The 22,685-nt window shown below is 42.5% G+C and overlaps 2 protein-coding genes across 2 annotated transcripts in view; one reads left to right on the forward strand and one right to left on the reverse strand.

The window, feature by feature from the left end:
* Positions 1–4,992, forward strand: part of TERF1 (telomeric repeat binding factor 1) — a 25,035-nt gene extending 20,043 nt beyond the window's left edge. The window contains exon 10 of the mRNA XM_069779519.1: positions 1,729–4,992. Coding sequence (XP_069635620.1) covers positions 1,729–1,887 — 159 coding nt within the window. The 3' untranslated portion in view covers positions 1,888–4,992. The remainder of the gene's footprint in view (positions 1–1,728) is intronic.
* SBSPON (somatomedin B and thrombospondin type 1 domain containing) lies at positions 4,153–15,628 on the reverse strand. The gene is made up of 5 exons (XM_069779520.1): positions 15,304–15,628; positions 6,882–7,076; positions 6,217–6,307; positions 5,207–5,383; positions 4,153–4,527 (listed from the first exon to the last, which is right to left on the reverse strand). The coding sequence occupies exons 1-5, from the start codon at positions 15,518–15,520 to the stop codon at positions 4,410–4,412; spliced, it is 798 nt and encodes a 265-aa protein (XP_069635621.1). The 5' UTR covers positions 15,521–15,628; the 3' UTR covers positions 4,153–4,409.
* Positions 15,629–22,685: the final 7,057 nt, after the last annotated feature.

The following is a 22,685-nucleotide window of genomic DNA, read 5'->3' on the forward strand; positions in this document are numbered from 1 at the left end:
AAATGCTGACTTTTTTGCTATTTCAGAGCAGCTCCAAAATAAGTAAAACACAGATGATGGTTAAATGCAGAAATAAGAGAGATTCTTGGTTGGATTTTCAGCAGTCATTTGCTCATGACATGCATGTAAACACATGCAGGTTTTGTAAAAGTCCAGTAACTAATGATTTTTAATATGGAATCTGCTGGTGCTCACAGAAATGCCAGCATGAGAGCAGTGAAAATTGACCATTTGTCTCCTTTCATAACTTACTATGGTCCATAAGACCATCAGGAGCAGCAGGACATCTCCAGTGCAAGAAGCAGAAGTGAACACAGATAAATTAAATGGAACAGCTACACAGTACAATTCTCTGTACATCTCAATCTCATTAACATTTTTAAGTTTGTATTTTTTCTGTAAGTTAAGTCTTTTTACATTTCAGATTTTGGGGAATACATTTAGAAGGAACATGCTAGCAAACTGCAGTTTTAAATAAAAATTGATACTTACTTTTTAGAAACGGTTTTCCTACACAGTTTTTTCAACTGGGGATCCTGTCCTGTATTTGCATAGATGATATGCAATTCAGTTTGCCTAAGGAGATATGCTGATCATACATCAGTATGATTAGTTGTATATTAAGCAAGCAAGGATTTGAAGATATTTGCAGAGGATCAGATTCTAGCAGAATAAGTTGCTTTAAAATAATTTCATATTAAAGTTGCTAATTGCTATTCCAGAGTGAAAAAAGGACTGTATGTAATACACCTGTATTAAAAATGCAGTAGTTAAAAGTAGGTATGATCAGATATATAGGATCTGTAAACTTTATTTTATATATGCATATTTCTATAAAGCTACAATAAAAGAAAGTTGATACCCAGTTCTCCCTCACACTTTATTTTAAAGGTAAGTTTTTAAAAATCAAGTATTTGATTTTTAAAAAATTAAGTTTTCTTTCACTCTGTGTGCAGTCTTAAAATTGTTTGTATGGAGATATTTGTATCAAGAAGCGACTAAGGAAGAACTGGTCTGGAGAACTTCATTGGAAGGGATTCCTTGCAGATGTATAACTGCAAGTAATTTTCTCTCCTTTTATGAGAGAAATGTCATCCCCTAAAGATTAAAAAGCTTGTAGGTCATGACAATGAGAATTAAGTAGTGGGTTCAACAATTGGTCAAAAGCAAATGCATAGCTGTTACCTGAGGATATGGCTGATCTCACTTTCAAATGCAATATGTATCATTTTACTTCTATTAGCATTTTAAATATTGGGATTTGTTTTTTCTAAGCACACTGAAATTCCTTTGTTGGTAAATGGTATCTCTCTTGATTTCTCTTTTGTGAGGCATACTAGGATCAGTCAAGGTTTGTCTTGGCTCAATTAGCTAATAAAGTACAATTTTGGAAAGCATGTTTTGAATGAAGCAAAACTTTGTCCAATGTCTTCTTTCTTCTCTTTTCCTCCTGTAACTTGTGAATGCTGAAGCATGTGGTTCTTGTTCCAGGTGATGTCTGCTACTGTGTTGTAACGCTTGACTTGGTAACCTTTGTTGTTGTATTTAGTGTCAAGTTGTGGTGCTCAGAAGAAATCAAAATGACCTTACTGACCCTCAGACATCTGTACTCTGTAATAACTAGAGAGCTGTATAAAAACTTGCTTTTATATTTGCTATAAGCTTAGGTTTTACATTAGTACCTTTCTCTGTTCACGTATCCAATATTTTTCTCTGTTCTTCCCCTAGCGATGGACTTACAAAGAAGACTTGGAACTGAAATCAGGAATAAGGGAGTTTGGAGTGGGTAACTGGGCTAAAATTTTGGTCCATGGTGACTTCAACAACCGAACTAGTGTCATGTTAAAAGACCGGTGGAGAACACTGTGCAGGATCGAACAAGGCTAATTTGGACTGCAGGAATCAGCTCAATCTTTCCCTAAATAAAGACCTAGTCTAGCTTTTCAGAATAATAACTTATTTTAGTCTCAGAGTGTCCAGCAGTGTTGCTGTCCTAAAACATGAAACAGAATAGTGATAGGTATAAAACGTTCATGTAAGCTTACTTGCTTGGGTAACGATGACTTAAATGCAAAGCTTGGCCTTTTTTCTGCATGCAAGACCTAATTTCTGAAATGTGAAAATGCGTGCAGTGATTTAAGAAAGGTCAGTTATGTACATAAGGGCACTAAATGACTGGCAACATGTTTAGCTTGATAGAGGCTAATACAGAGTCAAGTGTTCTGTATTTTAAAAGGGTTTTATCTCTAGTCAGATTGAGCTTTTTATCATTTTATCTCCTGCCATATAACCCATTCTAATCTGATTTGCTTCACTTTGAAATTTTGGTCAGATTTGTCATCTCTGTCAGTAAGTTACACCAAAAAATATGTATGTATTGGTATTACTAATTTTACAAATTGATTCCTTTTTTTGCAGTTAAAAATGTGATAATTTATGTAATTTTATATTTATAAGTAGTAAAGGTGTTGCTTTTTGTTGTTGTTGTTAAAGAATTAAGCTTAAGTTCTAGGTGGAAGATTATTTTGAACTTAGGTATATTAGCATAATAACACTTTTTTTCTCGCAGAAGAGATGGAAAACATGAAAAGTAACAGTATGGTACTAGCTCTTAACATTTCTTGATTATCTTGTGCCACATAACTTGTCTTGAGAAGTGGCTTCTTCTAGACCAGCAGGAAAGGGAAAGCTCAGGGCTCAATAATGAGTCTATACTGACACTGGTAGCACAGCTCAGGAGACATGGTTCATCTATGCCCTCCACTGTCTGCAGTGATAGCAAGCAAAGATACACTCTGATGGGGGTAATTAACTATCAGGGTGTCAGTTGGTCACTGTAAATGTCCTGCTTATGAGAGACTGTAATCGATGATGGTACTACGCTGTCCCTCTTGATTCAGGTTGTGTGGAAAAGAGTTCCACAACCTCAGAAAACCCACACTTTCCACTGTCATACTGGTGTGAATCTAGTGGCTTGAACTAACTTATCACAGCATTCTTTTAAAAGTGAAATCTCTTCAATTCAGATGTTTTCTGTGCCTTTATCCTTGAATAAGGTTTTTATTTTACAAGAACCTTACAAGGAAAAGCATCTGTCCAAAGTGGTCATAATAAAATAAACCTCTGGGATATTTTTCCTGGCTACAAAGGAAGAGATATATTCTTGAAGGTTGAAATGTTCAGGAAGCATTAAGATAATCTCTTTGCTTTCTGTTTTGGAGGCCTGCTTCCATTAAGATAAAATGGTAAAGTACAGTTACAAAGGTTTGTTTCACACTCTTATTGTGGACAGGACCTCAGCCAGATCTCCTTCCTCATTCTTGCCACCAGATGCTATGGTTCCTTCTTGCAGCTCCTAGAAACAGTGGCAAGCAGTAGTCTTTAGGTTCCACAGAGATGCTGCATGTCTTAACAGTAAATTTTCTCAACCTTAAGGCATAATTTCTTTTTAGCAAACATTGTGAATTTCAGGATCTTGATAAAATTACAGGCTTTGTCCTTCAGCAAGGACTGCTAGAGCAGCTGTAAGCCAACAATTCAAAAGTCATAGCAGGTATTTGACAAGTGATAAAATGCAGTATGCAGCCTCTTTAATGCCGTTAACAATAACTGAAGGTAAGTTATAGGTAACAAAACAAGGATTTGAGCTACCTGCATAGCAGTCTTGCCAGTGCTCTAACATTGCAGGTTTCTATGTTGATCATTGTACATAAGCAGTTTTAACTAGTAATTTTTTTTTTTAATGTTAACCAAGGCTTAGTCACAAAGTCTTGTTTAGGTTCATCTGCCATAAAGTTCACACTGTGTATTAGTGACATGAAGTTCTGAGCAAGACTACTTCCTTAACAATGCTGACTAGTCATATCTTTTTATGAAGGTTGGCTGAACATGAAAAATGCAATGTAGAGCAGGAATACTTACCCACTTGTAGTATAAACAACTGTCTAGATGATATTGGGAAGGAACAAAGGATCTAAACTGAAATCCGGTTTTAGCTCTCAAATTTTCATTTTTATTCACCCTTGCTATTTAATGATGACAGTAAATATTCTCAGACTTGAGAATGTTTGGCTGGCTCATTACTGAGTAGGAGCAGTGCCTGTAGACAGGACTGTGCAAGTAAAGAATGAGAACTTTAGGAAAAGCAGCTACTACAATTAGAAACATCAGCTCTTTAATGACAGAAGACAAACATGGAAAAATGCTTCTAGTGTTCTAATACAAAGATCAGTCTTAGTGTTTTGTATTAAGGCAGGGAGAGTTTCCCGAAATGTTTCTTCCAAAGTTCTGACTCCTTTAAAGTTTTTTTTAGGTTCCAGAAAATGCAGCAGAAACATGCAGGTTTCTTGGCATTGGTGTTAATTTTCTTAATCTTTTTGTTGTTGCTGTTTTAAAGGTCTTTTAAACTTTTATGTAAAAATAAAGCTATGCACAAGGGGACATGAACAGTGCTTCAGTTGCCGAATCTTCTTCCAGGTTCCTTGGCACTGAGAGTTGCCAACTGCTTCCCAGTGTAAGATTTTACTTCTGAAATATGACAGTAAATGAGGAATTAATATACTGAAAACTGTATTTTTCATGTTGCTAGGTTGTGTTGTAGAACACAGATTTGCTTAATAATGTAAGACTTTAATTAGCTCATCTAGCACTTAAAATGCTTTCTGGAGCAGGCACTGTATTCCTAAGTATAGTATACAGATGGTGGATTGAGTAGCTGGTTGTACAGGTATTAAGTAGTATGCATATTAATAAATGTATGGATCAAATAAAAATCTATTCCAAATATTAAACATCTACTTTCAAAACTACTGTTCTAGAAACCAGGTGTATATGTTTGAGAGGAGTATTGATCCACCACTGTTAAACCTGAAATCAGATTTGCAGGAAATACCGTTTTTAAGTAAAAGCCCCCATAACTGTAAAAAGATCTCTTGCACTACAGAAGTTGCATCATTCTTTCACAACAGCAAATAAAGCATTCAAAGCACTGAACTCTTATATTGAAATTATTTCCCAATTTTATCTAGATTTTAAAAGCAATTTCTGTGAGAGCTGAAAGGGTAAATCTGAGCTCTACAAGTGATATGAGCCATTTCATTTTTTAGGTATACTAAATGCAGCTTTTAATGACACCTTGAGAAGTCTTAACTTCTGTACTGGATTTTGCTACAGAAGACACACACAGCAGAAAAATGGCTTTCTTTACCTATCTGCATTATGGCCATCTCCAGAACAACGATGCGTGTCAGTATTCATGGCTGGAGGCTGGCAAGCTACACACACAATGTGTCCTTCTCGTAGGTACTGCATCCATCGAGCGTATGGCCGATTCTCCAAAGCACAGTGATGTGAAAGTGATTCTGTTTTAAATTCCACACAGTATCTGCTCAGAGGGAAAAGTACTAAATTAGTTATGATAGATAAAGCACAAGCTAGGTATACACTTCAAATGTACTTACATATCATATGGGTGGTATTTGTGAAGTGCAAGTTAGACATCATTGCTAGCAAGTCCGTTTCTGACCCTAACCTAATTAATGGATTCTTAAAAACATTATGCAAACTTTCCATTCCATGCCCCAGTCCAGTGCTTATGTATAATCTCACTTTCTGGTTGTGTTCTGTATTCTTAAATTATGTTGAAAAATAGATGTCAGTAACCCATGTTTTTACTTCTATGCTGCTAAAAGAGAAAACGGAAGAGAGGCTTTAAGAATACCGATGGGCTTTATTGTTCTGGGGAGTGCAACATAGGGCAAAGCAGTATGAGCGTTACAGGCCCAGTAATAGCCTAATTTGAACTTCATAACCATCTCTACTGGTAACCAAACAAAATTTTTTACTGCCTGTGTCAATTAATTTAAAAAAAAGGTCTCTTGAGACCCCTCACATGCAGCCCATTTTGTTTGTTCAGAGACCTATATCTAATTTCTCAGACTTAGGCTTATGGATACACTCGGCTTTGGTTTAGCATTATTTACTGTTTGCTTTCAAAACCAGCTATCCTCAGACTTTCCATGACCCTGATGTCTAATTCAGGACAATTAGCAAGTAATAAAAAACAACATCTAGAACATGCAAATGAACTGCAGGAGAGAAAAACAGTACAAGCTATAGCTTATTCTTTAATTATTGCAAATTTAATTACATTTTTCCCTGTAGTCAGCTATTTTCTGTTGAACAAGATGACCCACATGCATATGATAAATAGATTACCCAGCTTCTTCTTTGTCTGAAGGCCAGAGAGAAGATGCTGCTCGTCGTTTTCTTTCTTTACCATATTCAGAGGTAGTTATGAAAGCAGGGACTAAGGAAGAAAGTTATGGTAAGGCAGCAAGACACAGTTGAGTCATTTCAATTACTGTAACAGTGGGTGAATGAATCAGGAGCTTGTGGATGGTGATGCTGACTGACTTCATTGAAAAAGTGATAAAATGTTGGCAACCTCAGACTTCAACCCCATTCCCTACAGCTAAGCTCTTATTCAGAAGAAATATATCTAGACATCTAGGCATGCCATCTAGTCTGTGAGGAAACAGGATGAGCTGGAATCCTACAAGGAGCTCTGTTTCCTGTTCTGTACTGAATTTGTGTTCTAACTTTGCACAGAGATAATTTGATACTTTCTGAGGGGCTTAAATCAAACTGAAGGAATGCACGCGGCTTAGTTGTTTACTTAATAGAAATTAAGAAAAGCCTGAGTAGGAAAAAAAATATAAGAATTGAATAAAGAGCAATATGACAGTAGAAGGTAAGGTTTTAAATTGTATTTTTAACCAGCTAGCTGCAGAGAGATGCTTTTTTTTTCTGTTCATTGACATCAGTAAAATTTATGAAGGCCCTGATGGGCACAATGTACAGATAAATCAAAAAGAGAATACCATGTTCATGGCCACAGTCCTCTCCCTGGTAATTCAGGTATTCCAGGCAGCCAGCCTTCTCCTCTAGAGCAGGACAAGGTTCCCCACCATTTTTAGGTTCCTGTTGTACATAGCGCCTACGTATCCGCAGGTCAGGTTGACATTGTTCTGCACAGCCACTCCAATGACTCCACTCCCCTACAACACATGGAAGAGCTGCAAAGCAGTATTAAAACATTACGAGTAGTCAAGACTTCTGCTTCATCCTAATTGCTCTCAAAAGCTTGAGTAATAACACTGTGTCTGGTTTTTTCTTGCATACCTTTATTTATAGGGTTTTAAATGCTCTTCTGGGAGTTTGCATCTTCAAATTTAACATTCAAACCTGCCTGCAGTGGTTGGCTCCCTATTCCATCCCTTGTCCAGAAAGAAACAGCTCCTCAGGGAGACCTTTCACTACAGCTGTGGGGTTCTTCTGTACCCTCTTCTGAAGCATACGGCATTAGCCCCAAAGCAGACCAGCTCATGGGTTATCTAGACCAGTGAGTGGTCTGATCTACCTTGGCAGTTCCTACACCACCAGATTTTGTTTAAAGGCTGGAACATAAAGTAGCAGAATTAAGGAAAACTTTCAGCCTTCTTGATTCCCCGCAGATTGATTTCTAACCCCTTTTCCTCAACACTGAAATAAGTTCTACTGCCACAGCTTTGTTGCTGTTTTAACACAGGGTGTCCTGCTCCACGGTCCTTGCTACAAAGACAATTTTTGGTGATAATTTTGGTTTTGTTTAGTCTCAGAACAATGCAGTGACATGTGTGGAGTTGTGTTTCTGTGTCTGTATAGCTACTGATATAGACAGAGCTGTGCAACAATGCAGATATTTAAACATACTAAATAAAACGTGTAAAAATGTGATTTTAAGGTCTTCTTTTGCTATTTCCCAACTATAGAATAGTCCGCTGGATATCTGAATTTTAGTTCTCACGGATCACAAACTTCCTCTGAACTTGACCAAAACATTGAGGAAAGCGCCATTATTTTGCAAGCAAACTTTGAATCATAAGAAACTGCACATCCCTCAGGCAGAGCATCCATAGTACAGGTACAATACACTTCTACCTTTGGTCTCTCCTAACCCAGCCTAACAGTCAGAGGTACAAAGAACTTCTCTCTTCATCTGTTAAATTCACATATATTAGGTGAGCTCACTGAAGGTCTCAGATGAAGAAAGAAAGAAAAATGCTTTGTTTTGTATTCTGTGGTGTTTTTCTGGCAACTCTTGAAACCTTTAGCCCAGTTTATGGCCTTTGACACCTTTTTGATTAAATAACATGCAGGTTCTTTAGAAAAAAACTAAATCATCGTATTACGTAGAGAATGAGCCCTTATTTCATGTTTGTCACTTTTTGTAACCTTTCCAGGAGAGTTGTAGATAGTCTAAGCATCTCTTAGTTTCAGTTGTCTTGAAACTCAGAAATGCTCAGATCTATCATATCTGTTACCTACTAGCCATTTCCTTCCTTATTTTATTCTCTGCAGTACATCTAATAAAGATGGCACGCTCCTTGTAGTTCTCATTTATATTAAGTGTCATACTAATTTTTCTGATTTATAATTCTCCCTTCTCTTGCATTTCTCCTTTATATTCTGGCAAAAGAGTAGCTCTGTCTCAACCTTGCTAATGTAAGCATGGACAATATGCCAGATATCTTCCAGGTGTATACAAATAATCTACTACGGAAGAAAAGGCTTTGCAGCCTGATTCCCAGAATACAGAAACAGGTGATGGACACATTATTCCTGAGTAAGAAGCTACATAACACACAAGCCTTCACTTTATTTGTCCATTAGCACAGTACACAACAGTAAAAAACACACAGACATTTCACATTTCCATGAAACTGAACTTTCCTTAGCCTCACCTCCATGAACACCAAGCCACTGGTTTTAAAAACTGTACAGCCTAACAATTTCACTTTTAGCAGTCAAAATGAATACTACAGCTCTTCAAAACTGTACTGAGCGTTGACCCCTGAAGTGCTGGATGAGGATGATCTCTGGGTGCTTACGGATGGAACAAACACAACCCCTCCAACAAGGAACTTCAAGTCTACACAGCCTCAGCAGTGAAAGAACAGGTAAGAAAAATGTCTTGCACATGGGCATCCATCAAGAGGAAGAATGCTCTGAGAATAAGCAGCCAGTTCCCTACATGAGTAATCCTCAGCTTGTGGCCTACGAGGACATTTAATTGGACCAGTGGTCCATTCCCAGTAGCCTCTTTTCCTGCAGGCCACCTGGTATGTGCTCCAGGTTGGTCAGCCGCATTCCTCCAGGCTGCTTCCCCTCTCGCCAGTGTGTGTGTCCAGAGGGAATGTCCTCTGCCTGGACACCAGCGGCAGCAGCAGCTTTCCTGTGCATGCATGGTATGCTGCTGGGCAAGCAGGGAACGGCCATGTCTGCAGCTTTCCTTAACCCTGAAATGAGACAAGCAGTCAAAACGCTGCAGCGCTCTGTACTCATCCATGCTGCTTTCCCTAACAGCATTAGCTGCTTTTTGTCCTCTGATGGGCTTGCTTCTTCAATAAAGTTACAATTAATGTCATGTAATTGAAATACTAGCACACAGTGTCTTATAAAAACAGTGTGCCTGTGTTAATATTAGAGTTTCTTATTGATATGGAAATTCCCCAATTCTTCAAAGACTTGTTTTCACTGCACATTGCAAATGAGCTTAAAATTATTTTCCATGTAGTGTGAATCACATTTTACTCTGCTTTTCCACTCCTTTATAAAGGCAGGTCTTCAACATGATGCTTAGAGAATGGTACAAAATATATGTTATAATGAATGGCTGGGCTATCTTAAATTGGTTCTGAATTGTTTGGGGTCATGCCTCTCATTAACTATCTAGTTAAATTAAGCTTTTTCTTTTCCCATGTATGCTGTTTCCCATTAGCTTGTAATGGAACATATCACATGTTTTCGATCTTTTCTTCTGTATTTCCTGATTACAATTTAAATCCCCAAGAAGTTTTACAGCTGTCCTGGTTTTGGCTGGGATAGAGTTAATTTTCTTCTTAGTAGCTAGTACAGTGTGTTTTGGATTTAGTGTGAGACTAATGTTGATAACACACTGATGTTTTAGTTGTTGCTAAGTAGTGCTTATCTGAAGTTAAGGATTTTTCAGTTTCCCATGCTCTGCCAGCAAGCAGGTGTACAAGAAGCTGGGAGGGACCATGGCCAAGACAGCTGACTCGAACTAGCCAAAGGGATATTCCATACCATAGAACACCATGCTCAGTATATAAACTGGGGTGAGTTGGCCAGGAGGGGCGGATCACTGCTCGGGCATTGGTCAGTGGCTGGTGAGCAATTGCATTGTGCATCACTTGGTTTTTTCTTGGGTTTTATTTCTCTTCTTTTTTTTATGTTCCTTTTCATTACTATTACTATTACCATTACCATTACCATTATTACTATTACCATTATTACTACTACCATTATTATTATTATCATCAATATCATTATTATTATTATATTGTTGTTATGATTATGTTTTATTTTACTTTAGTTATTCAAATGTTCTTATCTCAACCCACGAATTTTACTATTTTTTCCAATTCTCGTCCCCATACTACTGGATGGGGGGGAAGTGAGCAAGCAGCTACGTGGTGCTTAGTTGCTGGCGGGGGTTAAACCACAACAACAGCTTAACCACTAGTTATGTACTTGAGTCAGTGTTGCAGGAAAATGATGGGACCAAACTACTCTTTCAGGAAAATATTTTATGCCCTCTGGGATTCTGCCAGTACAAGACTTTGGGAAAAAAGAGTAAAATGTGGTAACTTCTTCGGTGTTTGTGACTCTTTTCATAAGACACTGAAACTGCTGGGTTTGCTCTGTCACTACATCTCTAATTTCTTGGAGTGCTACAGACATCATAAAGCAGACAAAACCCCTGACAGAGATTACCCGGCAGATGTCCATACTGCACTATTACAATTCCCCTCCTTTCCTCTCACTGTGCACCTGTTCTGACCAAACTTGCCCACTTTTGAGTGGCCCAGCAGTGCCAGGCATACGAGTGGCCAAGGATGCTGCATCCCGTGCTCTAAGGAACTGGCACAGAACCACAGAGCAACCCTGGGCACTGAGGCACCAGCCGTCCATCCTGCTTAACCATTAGCATTCTCTGTCATTTTCTTCTACTTACTGATAAACACCTTCCCAGACAGCTTCTGGGTAGGATTTGTAGAACAGCACTGGAAAATAACATGGAAAAAGCATATGGCTCCCTTTGCCACATGCAGATACCTGGCACTGCACCACCAGGCACTGCCCTCGGACACATCTAGGAACCCCAAGGCAGATGGCACAGCCTCTGCGGCCGTGAAGGCACCGCTTTACCGTGGTGCAGTACAACACTCAGACATTTGTTTCAAGAATTTTGAACTAGAAAAAAAGAAAACCAGTGACAGTAAAAATGTCTTAGACCCTGCCATGGGCTAGCCAGGACAAGTGCTAAATGTAGTATGGACACCACAGTCTCTTTGCCACCTGGCTGCAGGGCCAGAAAACAGTCCTGGCCCCACTTTATTTAATAATACAAGCATAGACTTCAATGCCTGATCACACGTCTTAGTTCTACCTAGAGTACCCAAAGGACAGTAAATGTCATGTAGCCCAGTTTCCTTATCTGTTGACTCTCTTCCAAGCTGGCTGTATGAATAACCTGCAGAAGTAAGAATTTCCACATAATTTAAATCTCCTATTAGCACCTTGATATGCAGATAGCATCAGGTCTAACATCACATTCTCCACGCAGAAAATTCCCCAAGGGACTGAGTAGCTGCATAACAAATAAAGCAATGACTTCACATCTTACTGGAACTAAACCAAGCTGACAGTTAAATATTGGTCATCTGCAGCAATACGTGGCAATTTTAGGGTCATCAACATTTAGAACAAGAAGTATGAATTGTCTTAGTCATGTGGAATAATAAGAATATTGGGTTGCTAGAATGGAATTTAGCCAGTGGGATAATAATGTTGCTCTTGAAGTCAGTACCCATCAACTATTAAGGGACAGTACATCAGTTTTGTGCCTATTGGAAAGATGTCAAATTCCCTAGCATGACAGAGAACGGGTCCCAGAACTGACATAAAAGGAATGGCGCCATCTCTTGAAATACAAAAAGAAGTATCGGGGGGCCATAGCTACATCTTTGTGGTCTCTGTCTATGTCACTATTGGTCCAGCTTACTTAACACAATGATGGTAGATGATGATTTATTGAAACAATGAGAAGGATGCAAGCCAAAGGAACCCGAAGGACAGGATTTGTGCTCAGGTACCTACCAAAATATGAAAACTAAGATGACACTTGGAAGTTCAAAAATACACAGAAAAATTATATTGCTATCATATGGAACACAGCTTGAGTGGTCAGGACTTTTTTTTTTTTCCCCATTTACAGCACTGTGAATCATAGATTTTTTTCTGAGTCACACTCAACTTTTACCCATCTCCAGAAAAAAGAGGATTACAGTCTCTGCATTGAATCACTGCAAAATGTATGTTGTAGCGCACAAGGATTTGTGGATTTTCTCAGAGTAACCACTTCCATTCAAATGACGAGGTCATTCCTTTTTCAGGCTTTCTCATTGTCCAGTAGTTTCTATTTAAAATGCTTTCTATGTACAAAAATACTCTTTCTTCATTGTTAGAGCTATAAGGAAATTTATTTTAAAAGACCTGTAAGAAAATTTATTTAAAAACCCTTGGACCTAGGTTCAGCAGCCCATGGACTTCTGCCGAGCCATCTATTTATAAAGTACCAGACCTATGACAATGTTTAGGCATGACAGAATTTAACCATAGCATTGGCAGCTTTAGGACGCCTCTCCGTTCAGTAGTTTCTATTCTTTTGGAGCATTGTTTTCGTATTATTCGTAACACATTTCTTCAGTACATACACTTGAGGCACTTTACACTTTCCCCAAATACTTCGTCCTGTTAAATACTTGCAAAAGGGTGAAATGTCATTTCAGCCAGTGCTGAATTCATGAGTGGCGAACAGGCTGACAAACAAGCTGTAGCACAAGAACCGTTGGTCACCTTTCTTCACATTTCTATTTTAAATTTTTGAACTCTACGTTCCAAACAGTATTTCAGAATGAATTACGCCAATAAACCCCCTCAGTGTCATTCAACACACAAACAGACTTTAGAAACACTCAATGGTGAGACCTCAACATCCAACAGGAACAAAAACGACTTTAAAATTTCTGACCATGCTCGTCTAAGTTGATACAAACTCCCACTGGAAGTATTTGGGATTTCTGTTTATACAAAACATAACTTACTGGCTGCTTGCAATAGAAGGTATATATGATCATTTGCCTTCAAAAGAACAACTTCTTGTGATCAGTTCTGTAGTTTGGGGATGTATGAAGTACAGGACCACCTCAGCAGGCTGCCAAAGTCCTGTCCTCCCACGCTACACCCATGAAAATGTCCTCCCTTTGCTTGCACTAGCATTGGTGCTCACACAACCCAGCAGCGAGGCAGGGCAGGGAGTCAAACCAGCCAGAAATGGGCAATAGAGAAAACAGAAATAGTTTCCTGAGGGTTTAGCTCCCTGAACTGGGCCACCAGAGACTGGCAAATTCCAGCTCTGGTGCAGGGGACAGAGAGACAGAGAGACTTCACTGAGACTCCATCTTCCTGCCTGGATCTAGAGCAGCCACTGTCCACGCAGGGTACAAAAGAGAGGCAGCACAAACACATCATGCCTTTCGAGGCAACCACCACTGAGCTTGAGACAAAGAGCACCATCTCGATAACAACGGGGCATCATCAGGTGCCAGAAGTCATGGTAAGAGAAGTGTCTAAACTAGAACTTTACAAGCACAAGGTTCAGCTTCTTTTTGAAAAGCATAGAAATTTTTGTTGGATTGCAGCTCCCTTTTAACGCTAACACTACGCACCTTTATTAGCTCTCTCCTGTTATACTTGAATGTTAAAAAACATTTGATTTACTGAAAAGACACAATATGCTGTGACTATATGACAAGCAAGCATCTTGTCAGTTCTGCCCCTACTGATTTTCCTGAACAAAAGATCAATATATAAAACAATGCTAATTCTAAAGATGCGACCTTCTGTCAGACCACATGGTGCATGTTTTTTTCGCTTCTCTTATTCTGGAGAGATTATTTAGCGGTGAGAGAACTGACCCTGTTTCCTCTGGAGACCTGGGGTCAGAGTTCTGCTCTGCCGAGTCTTTCTGTGCAGCTTTACATCACCTAGGACGGGTCTATGCCGTCCGAGAGTCGTACTCCCCTTCCCAAACCTATGTGGCTATGTCAGCAGGGTGCTGAGCCTGCTAAATACACCCTAATTAGCCGGCCTGTACAGCGGGGACTGGTGACTTTTTGGCTGTAGGCTGGCGTGCGTCCAGCCAGCTGGGAAGAGACGTTAGGCTGAGCGCTAGTGCTGCACCTGTAAAGCGAGGGCTGTGTCCCTCATCGCAGAGGGAGGGAGGGAGGACAAATTGTGAGGACTGCAAAGGGTAGAAATACCACGGAAAGAGCGGGTATAAATACCTACAAGGCTGCTGGGTCCAGTTTGGTAGAACTGGGCCACTTTCTCCTCCTCGCCACGGCTCCCCTGGGAGCCAGGCCTTCCCCCACAGCCTGGCAGAGGACCCTCTCACTCATTCCCCTATGCTCATTTTGAAGTCCTTGCCTTGACGGTGGATCCTTGCTGATTCCTGCCCCTAAAAATGAGGACAAAACCTCACCCTGGGGATATCCCCAATTATTTCATTGATAATTTGTTTGGCAAGACATGAGGAATCACCTCAGAGACACAGACGATGCTAAATAAATCTCCCTGTCGTCTCCGTAATCCCACACCCCTGCTGTAACCGATGTGCACTCGGGATGAGCGCGAGTGAAAAGTAAGTACCATCACATTTCAGAGGGAAAATAACTCCAGACTGGACTCCAGACTGGCAAAGCCCAGGCACTGTACCACGGCTGATCCAGAAACCTTGCAAACGTCCAGGGTGGGAAAAGTCTCGCTTCCCACTTCTGTGCCTGCGGCTGCCCTCGCACAGCCCCAGCCTGGCCCCTGCTCGGGCCCTCGCCCGAGGCTGGTGACACCGGGGCGAAATTTGGCCCTGCAGAGCCCCCTCACAGCTGAGACCCTTACCGCACGCACGACCCGGCTCCAAGCCCCGGGAAAACCTCCAGCGGCAACGAGCTCACTAGCCCTGGCGAAAGGGACGGCGCTGCCCGGGGGATGCCCGCTCCGCCCGCCGCCCACCCCCCGGCCCTCGGTGGGGCTCGCTCCGGGCTGCGACCCAGCCCGACCCCCCCTCCCCGCCCCGCTTCCCCAGGGCCGGGCCGGGTCCGGGGGGGCGGACGCACCTACCCGGGCACGCCTGGCCGTGGTCGTGGCAGCAGTCGCCGGCTCGCCGGCATCCTCCGTCGCAGTAGCAGGTCCCGTAGCCGCCCCCCTCCCTCCAGCCCTGGCCGACGCAGGCGGCGTCCCGGCCCTCGCAGCACCTTCCCGAGCAGCTCCCCCCGGCCCCGCTCCCGGCCCACAGCAGCCCCAGCCACAGCGCTCCCGACAGCGCCGCGCCGCCCATCACCGCGCCGCCCCGACGTGAGGAACCCGCCACCGCTCCGCGCTCCCGCCGCCACCGGCGGAGCGCAGCGGGGCGGGCCCGGCGGGCAGGGAGCGGGGGCGGGCGGCCGGCGCGGTCCGGCCCGGCCCGCGCCGGCCGCCCCCGCTCCCTGCCCCGAGGGGCCGCTGGCAGCGGCGGAGCTGGGGGGTGGGGGGGGTGGGGGGGGTGGGGGGGGCGGGAGGTGGGGAGGGTGCGCGTCCCCGGGGGTGTCCTGCAAGGCGGTGTCCCGCGCGGGGATGTACCCGGCAGGATCTGCGTGGCAGTGACCCGCCCCGGGATGTCCCGCACGGTGGCGTCCCGTGCAGGGAGGTCCTGCGCTGCCATGCCCCGCACAGCCACGTCCCACGCAGTGACGGCCCGTCCAGCAGTGACCCACTGTCCTGGTTTCAGCTGGGATAGAGTTAACTGTCTTCCCAGTAGCTGGTACGGTGCTGTGTTTTGAGTTCAGTATGTGAAGAATGTTGATAACACTGATGTTTTCAGTTGTTGCTCAGTAGTGTTTAGACTAGAGTCAAGGATTTTTCAGCTTCTCATGCCCAGCCAGGGCACCTGACCCAAACTGGCCAACAGTGTATTCCATACCATGGGACGTCCCATCTAGTTTAGGAACTGGGAAGTGGGGGGGGGCAGGGATTTGCCGCTCGGGGACTGGCTGGGTGTCGGTCGGCGGGTGGTGAGCAATTGCCCTGCGCATCATTTGTACATTTCAATCCTTTTATTACTACTGTTGTCATTTTATTAGTGTTATCATTATCATTATTAGTTTCTTCTTTTCTGTTCTATTAAACCGTTCTGATCTCAACCCAGGAGTTTAACTTCTTTTCCTGATTTTCTCCCCCATCCCACTGGATGGGGGGGAAGTGAGTGAGCGGCTGCGTGGTGCTTAGTTGCTGGCTGGGGTTAAACCACGACACCCACACAGCCGTGTCCCACACAGTAGTGTCCCTCACTGCAGGGACCCACACAGTGGTGGCCTGTGCGCTGTCCCCCCCAGCGGTGTCTCCTACAGCGATGGCCCTCACAGCAACATCCCACGCGGTGATGACCCTCACAGCAACGTCCCACAGAGCAGTGTCCCACGCTCCAGTGACCCTCCACAGCAATGTCCCACACAGTGATGTCCCTCCCACACGACAAAGCCCTGCGCGGCAGTGTCACAGCAGTGGTAAGCCACGGAAAAATGTCCTGCACGGCAGTGTCACACAGCCACGGCCTGCACAGCAGTGGCCCTCACAGGGCTGATCTGCACGGCGGTGTCCCCCCAGCGGTGCCCTGCACAACAGTGACCCACACAGCTGTGAACTGCACAGCCGTACCCTGTACAGCAGTGACTCACGTAGCAGTGACCCACAGAGCTGTCCCGGAGTGTCCCCGTCCACCTCCACACAGCCCGGCAGGTGGGGACGACCTGGGGCCACCGGACGTGGTTTATTGGTTCAGGCGCTTTCTCATTTCAGGGCACATCCCACACAGCCAGGAGCGTTTGCTTGTGTTATGTTTTTCATTTTCTTTCTTCTTTTTTTTTTTTTTTTTTAAAGCTCTGTTTCCAGGACAAACAAAAGAAGCCGTACTTGCAGGTGCACAAGGAAAGCATGATGGATCCCCAAGTAACTTCCTAAAACACAAAGATTTGGATTCTGGTTTTCAGTTATCTCCAGTCCTAAGAGGTTTTCGGGATTAACGGACCTGATTATTTTAGCCAAAAATCAAATCCCAAAAGTAAGTGGTGAGGTGACTGCAAAAATATGTTAGCTTTGCACACTTCAGTTTGCAGATACTAAGGCAAGAGACATCTGGTCTTACAAAGCTGCCTACAGATGGGAGGTAACAGTCTACTATATTATCTGCTACATGTGGGTACTTGGACCCCCTGAGATAGCTCGGGCCAGCCAGAGTTTAATTTCTTTTAGCCATCACAACGTTGCTGTTAACATGTTGTTTAAATCCCAGAGGACTGGGTCTGCGCTGTTATCCAATGTGCCACTAATGAACTCACTGGCATGTTGCCAGCCTAAAACTTGAACCCGTGAATAGCGAACGTTGGGGGAGTTCCTGTGGTGGGTGAGAGGAGAACAAGACTTGCAGCCTGCCTTGGTAAAAGGCAGTGTGAGAGAAGGAATGCCTCTTTATGTTTTCCTTTCCTTTATTGGATTCCTGTGGTTCACCTGAAAGGCAAAATATTAGCAAATCAATGTAGAAACTACATTTATAAGTGGGTAAATCATGTGCGGATGACTTACGCTAAAGGGATAAGTCAGTAAAACTTGAATGAGTTTGGAACAGATTAAAGAGAGGTTTTGTCTTAGTGGATATGTTTACAGAAAAACAAGAAACTATGTCTGCAATGGTCTAGTAAAAGAAAACAGAATTCAAATGAAAAATGTTAAAATTTCTACTAGATGCAGTAAAGCAGATTCTTCAGAGCAACCAGAAAAAAGAATCTTAATTAAACGAGAGAAGAAGCTCACCCAGTTTTTTCCAGGAAATACTTTGGTTTTTCCCTTTTAGTTTAGTTCCTCACTATTAGGAGTAGCACTAGGTAACTTGTGAGTAAGAAGGACAGAGAAACACAGCAATGTGTCCTTGGGCAATGAAGCAGCATTGAAACCCTTACAGGCAGTTCCAGCAAAATAGGCAGAGATTTCTTTCTAGTTTGACATGAGATGGTCCACAGAAAGTAGCTGTTGCTCATGCCCTGCTTTTGGTTATCTTTTTGTCATGTAGATAACTTTGCAAGGAAAAGCAGTTTTGGGCAAGGCTGATAAAAAAAAGGCATGTGTAGGTAAGCTTAGGGAATGGGCAGAGCCCTTGCTCTCTCTTCCTCACAAGCCACGGAGGAGCATTGCACGGAACAGAGGTCATCAGTCATCTGTTCCGCATGTGCCCTAGGTGCCGAAATACTTCTTCTTAATCCCAGAGGTGAGGAGAAATCTCAGGACTGTATGGTAGTCCTTCCAAAAGCAGGTGTTGCTGCTGGCTCTGAGATTTTGAAAACCATGGTCTAGCTCAAGTTGCCAGCCATTTTTGTGCTTTTCTGCCATTTCTGTTCTATTTTAGTTTTGGGTACTCAAAACTCAAATTCCCAAACTAAAACATAACTGCAGTATTATAAGGTAAGAAGGGAAAAGAAACCAAGACTGTGAAACATGTTTTTCAACTAATTTCTTGAATGAGTAAATGGTTCCAATAGTCTTGTTCCTTTGTTTTCTTATTTCCAACCAAAGTGTCCCCACTGCCTTACATGGAGTTCTCCTTGGTTTATAATACCACAAAGACAACACAGAGCCAAGAGAAAGAGAAAGCCAAAGAGAACTAGCCTGTATTATTTACCGTGCTTACCAACTCTATTATTCACCATGGTTATTTATGCTCCCTCTGTATAAAGCATGTAAAGCAGAGCCAAACTCTTACTCTCTGTCCATTCCTACGGTACACGTCTACCCATAATATTAGGCAGAAGACTGAAAACACCTGCAAATGGGAAAAGCTTCAGGCTGGAAGCAAAATACATGTTTGATAGTAAAATACCTCTCTTTTATTTTTCAAGTTTAACTTACATCCACAGTGACTTTGAGGACCTGATATAAGGACCATTCAGCTCAACTTCAAAGTCTTTTTCAAATACATTATCTGTCAGCCTGCAGCATTCCACATGCCCACACCTCCTCACGAGCAAACTCTCTGGAAGGTCCTAACTTGCACAAATAGAGATCATTTTTCTTTGCTGCTAGGAGGTTAATCCAACGGCAACAAAATGAGAAGACTTCAAAGATCCTGCAGGGCATTTCTTTTTCTTTTAGACCCGTGTTTGCACACAGCTCTATTTATTTTACAGAAATATCCTTCTGAAAGCAACCTGCTTACATTTTGTATTGAGACAACACGGTGACTGATGTGACTACAAAGGCTACAGGCTGTCTCCATCCTGCTACGCAGTTATCAGGCTTGCCGGGAGCACCACAGTCAGCTACAACTTGAGTTTGCCGTAAGGGGCCCTTGTTCCCCTTGTTCTGAAAAAGTAGACTTTCTCCTGATAAGAAATAATCCCTACTAAGGTGAATAACCACACCATGGTGTTTGCTAGTGTAGCTGACAGCTTAAAGCAACAGCAACATTTTGTATGTAAGAAAAATTAGGAGTAATTTGTCTTCACTAACAATCAGCCTGTAGAAGAACACAGTAGATGATACATAAAAGAAGGTTTCTATAGTTTCATAGCCCATGCTGCTACACAGAAAGCACAGTGCTGTTTCAGTGACTAGCTGGAGCTGTTCTATATCGAATTGTTCATAAGAGAGCATGCGGAGTATGTGGCTATATTTGAGAGAGGTCATTTGCTGTGCAAACAGCCTTCCCCTTCTACCCGCTTTGCCCTGGCAGTCCTGTCAGTGCAGCCCTGCCGTGGGAGACACAATGGTTTGCTGCGTCTCAATTACAACCATTGATTTTGGTCGGGGTTGGTAACGATGCATGAAATTGCTTGAATTCTAGAGGTTAGTGGGAATATAGCAGAGCTATCTATCAGGATATTTTTAGCTGATTTTTAAAGGCCTTCACCCTCCCTGTAAGTTACTGAAGAAATGTCCAAGTACTCAGATGAACACAGAGCTGCTGTCGAGCTTCCATGCAGAAAAGGTCAGGCAAATTTGTATGCCCAACCTAAGTGCATCAGGGCTGGAAAACATCCTTTTCCTGTTTTTTTCCGTGAGTTTCTCTTTTTACAGGTGCAGGGAGCTGAACTGAAATGAAGCACCTGAGCCAACATGAGGAAGGGGAGGTAGCCCAAGGCAGGACGGGCAGAGGGCAGCAGCACTGCCTCCACCAGCAGCAATTAACGATGAGACGGGCTCAGCTAGTGCACATGGTAGAACATCCCCCTTATTCCGTCAGGCTACAACTACATATTCTGTCTGAATAAACAGCCCATGGCTTATGGAATAATAGTATCGCAGTCATAAGTACATTTTCTCATGTTAGTTCTTATTTTATCTTAATTCCAAATGCTATTATAATCTAGAAGCATCATCATGATGTCATTCCAATTTTCATTTGCCTTAGTGACATTGAGAACAATATTCCCCAGGGACCACTCACAAGGGAGCATGCCGAGTACCTGGCTGTGTTTGAAGAACAGCATTTGCAGCATAACCAGTGATGCATAAAGTGATGAGCTTTCTAACTCCTGGTCCTGGAAAGTCAGCCTGTTATTCAGACAACCTGTCCTGGTTCTTCAGGCCAAATAGGACACTCATGCTTTCAAAGGCTTTGCTCAGATGTGAAGGCATCTATTCATGATGTGTGAGGAGCACAATCCACTTGACTCGTGTTTGTTAGCTATCTTCCTGCAGGGTTTACCAGGTAGTTTTACTTTTTAAATGCACGTGATCAGCCAGAGTAAGAGAAGGTGGCGGTTTAAGATAAGCACTTTGCAAAACAGAACTGCCTCTTATAAAATAAGTATCCCAGGATACTATTCCACATACTTCCCTGTTTCTCATGCTTTTGGGTTATTTTGTTTGGTAGTTAGAGACTCCCTCTTTTCTGTAATTATGACTAAATCAATTACTTCCCTTCCTGATGGGGGAATCATTATTACCATTTTAAAGGTAGGAGAAAACGATACCGAGTGATTAGGGCCCCTATCCAGCAAAACACTTAAGCACTTGCATAACTTGAAGCACATAATAACCCCACTGTAGGACTGTTCACTTGTTCCAAGTTATGCAATCTTGGAGGATTTACTGAACTGGGGCCTCCTGGTGTGCCTGAGGGGCTCCCTGAGACGCAGCTCCCTCTACCTCAGCTGCACATTGCAGCCACCGGCCTCTCCTTGCACAGCCTCAGAGCATCCACACTGTTCTGCCAGATCTAGGGCAAGCATTAGTCCTGATTTAGGCCCAGTCAGCTCCTTTTTCATCAGGATATAAAGCTGAAGAGATGAATAGCTTATCCTCAAATTTGTTATTGAAATTTATGCAAAAAGTGGCTAAGACTGTTTATTTCTCAATAACTCCAGATCAGATTTGCCCTGATGTTTTAAACTATAACCAGTATCAGCATAGTCCAAAACTCAATCTGTTTATTTCTTTCTCAGTTATCACAACCAGCAGCAAAGATTCAGTATCTTGGAGTTAGTGGATTATTTTGATGATGGTGTGTTTTGCAGAGAAGAATGCAACTCCCCCTCCTGCAGCTGATGAGTGTGCTCTGCTAGCAGGAATAAACACACTTTTTTTTGTCAATGAAGAAAGCAGGAATAACAATGAGTTTATGAAATTAGGGCACTGAACTGTTGAGAAAGAGAGTCATTTTTGTGATCATAATCCCATTTTTAAAAACCTCTGCCAATCTTTCCGCTGGTCTGATGAAAAGGTGGATTTTGCTGACTTGAATAATTTGAAAGTAAATGATGATTCTGGTGTACACTGGCAGGCAGAGGAAACTGTTTATATAATTCTGGGCTTGCTAATAACCTTCTTCATAGCTAGAAAGGGTGCCAGGGAAGCTGCTGGCTATGTAAAAATGCTTTCCCATTTCCTTGCCTTTATTGTTTTCTGTCACAGCTTGTTGGTTGTTTTAATTAGTTCATGAACTATTTTTAGTGTCTGTAGACAAAAATGTATTGTTCGAGCTAAAATGAGGCCAGGTACCATGAAAATGTATTCAGGGAAAAACATTTGGAGCCAGAGCTTGTCTTTGGCTATGTGCAGTGAAAGTTTGCGTGCTTAGTCCAATTAGTTACAGCCATGTCACTTCACATAAGTGAGTGCAATTCTGTCACTGTACAGGGCAGATTTTGGCTCTCAGGCTGCTGAAAAATATTCTGAACCGCACACATCTAGCATCTGCAGCATCTAGAATATTCTGGATTGTTTTGTCCATCCAAATTCCATTCATATCTTGCTGTTTAAGAGCAGAACAGTGAACAAAGCTTTTCAGTCAGATGAAGGACTTAGGCAAATGTGATTTTTGATAAGGCACCTCTTTGTAACTCATCTAATCAATTCTAAGAGATCTTAGAGTCCCTGCATTGTAGGCAGACCATACAGTACCCTGACTACTACCCATGTGTTTACACACATGTATGCACACCATGCAGGTAAAGGTGCAGTGAGATTTTGTGAGC

The sequence above is a fragment of the Haliaeetus albicilla genome, chromosome 3 (genome assembly GCF_947461875.1).
Source record: "Haliaeetus albicilla chromosome 3, bHalAlb1.1, whole genome shotgun sequence".
NCBI lineage: Eukaryota > Metazoa > Chordata > Aves > Accipitriformes > Accipitridae > Haliaeetus > Haliaeetus albicilla.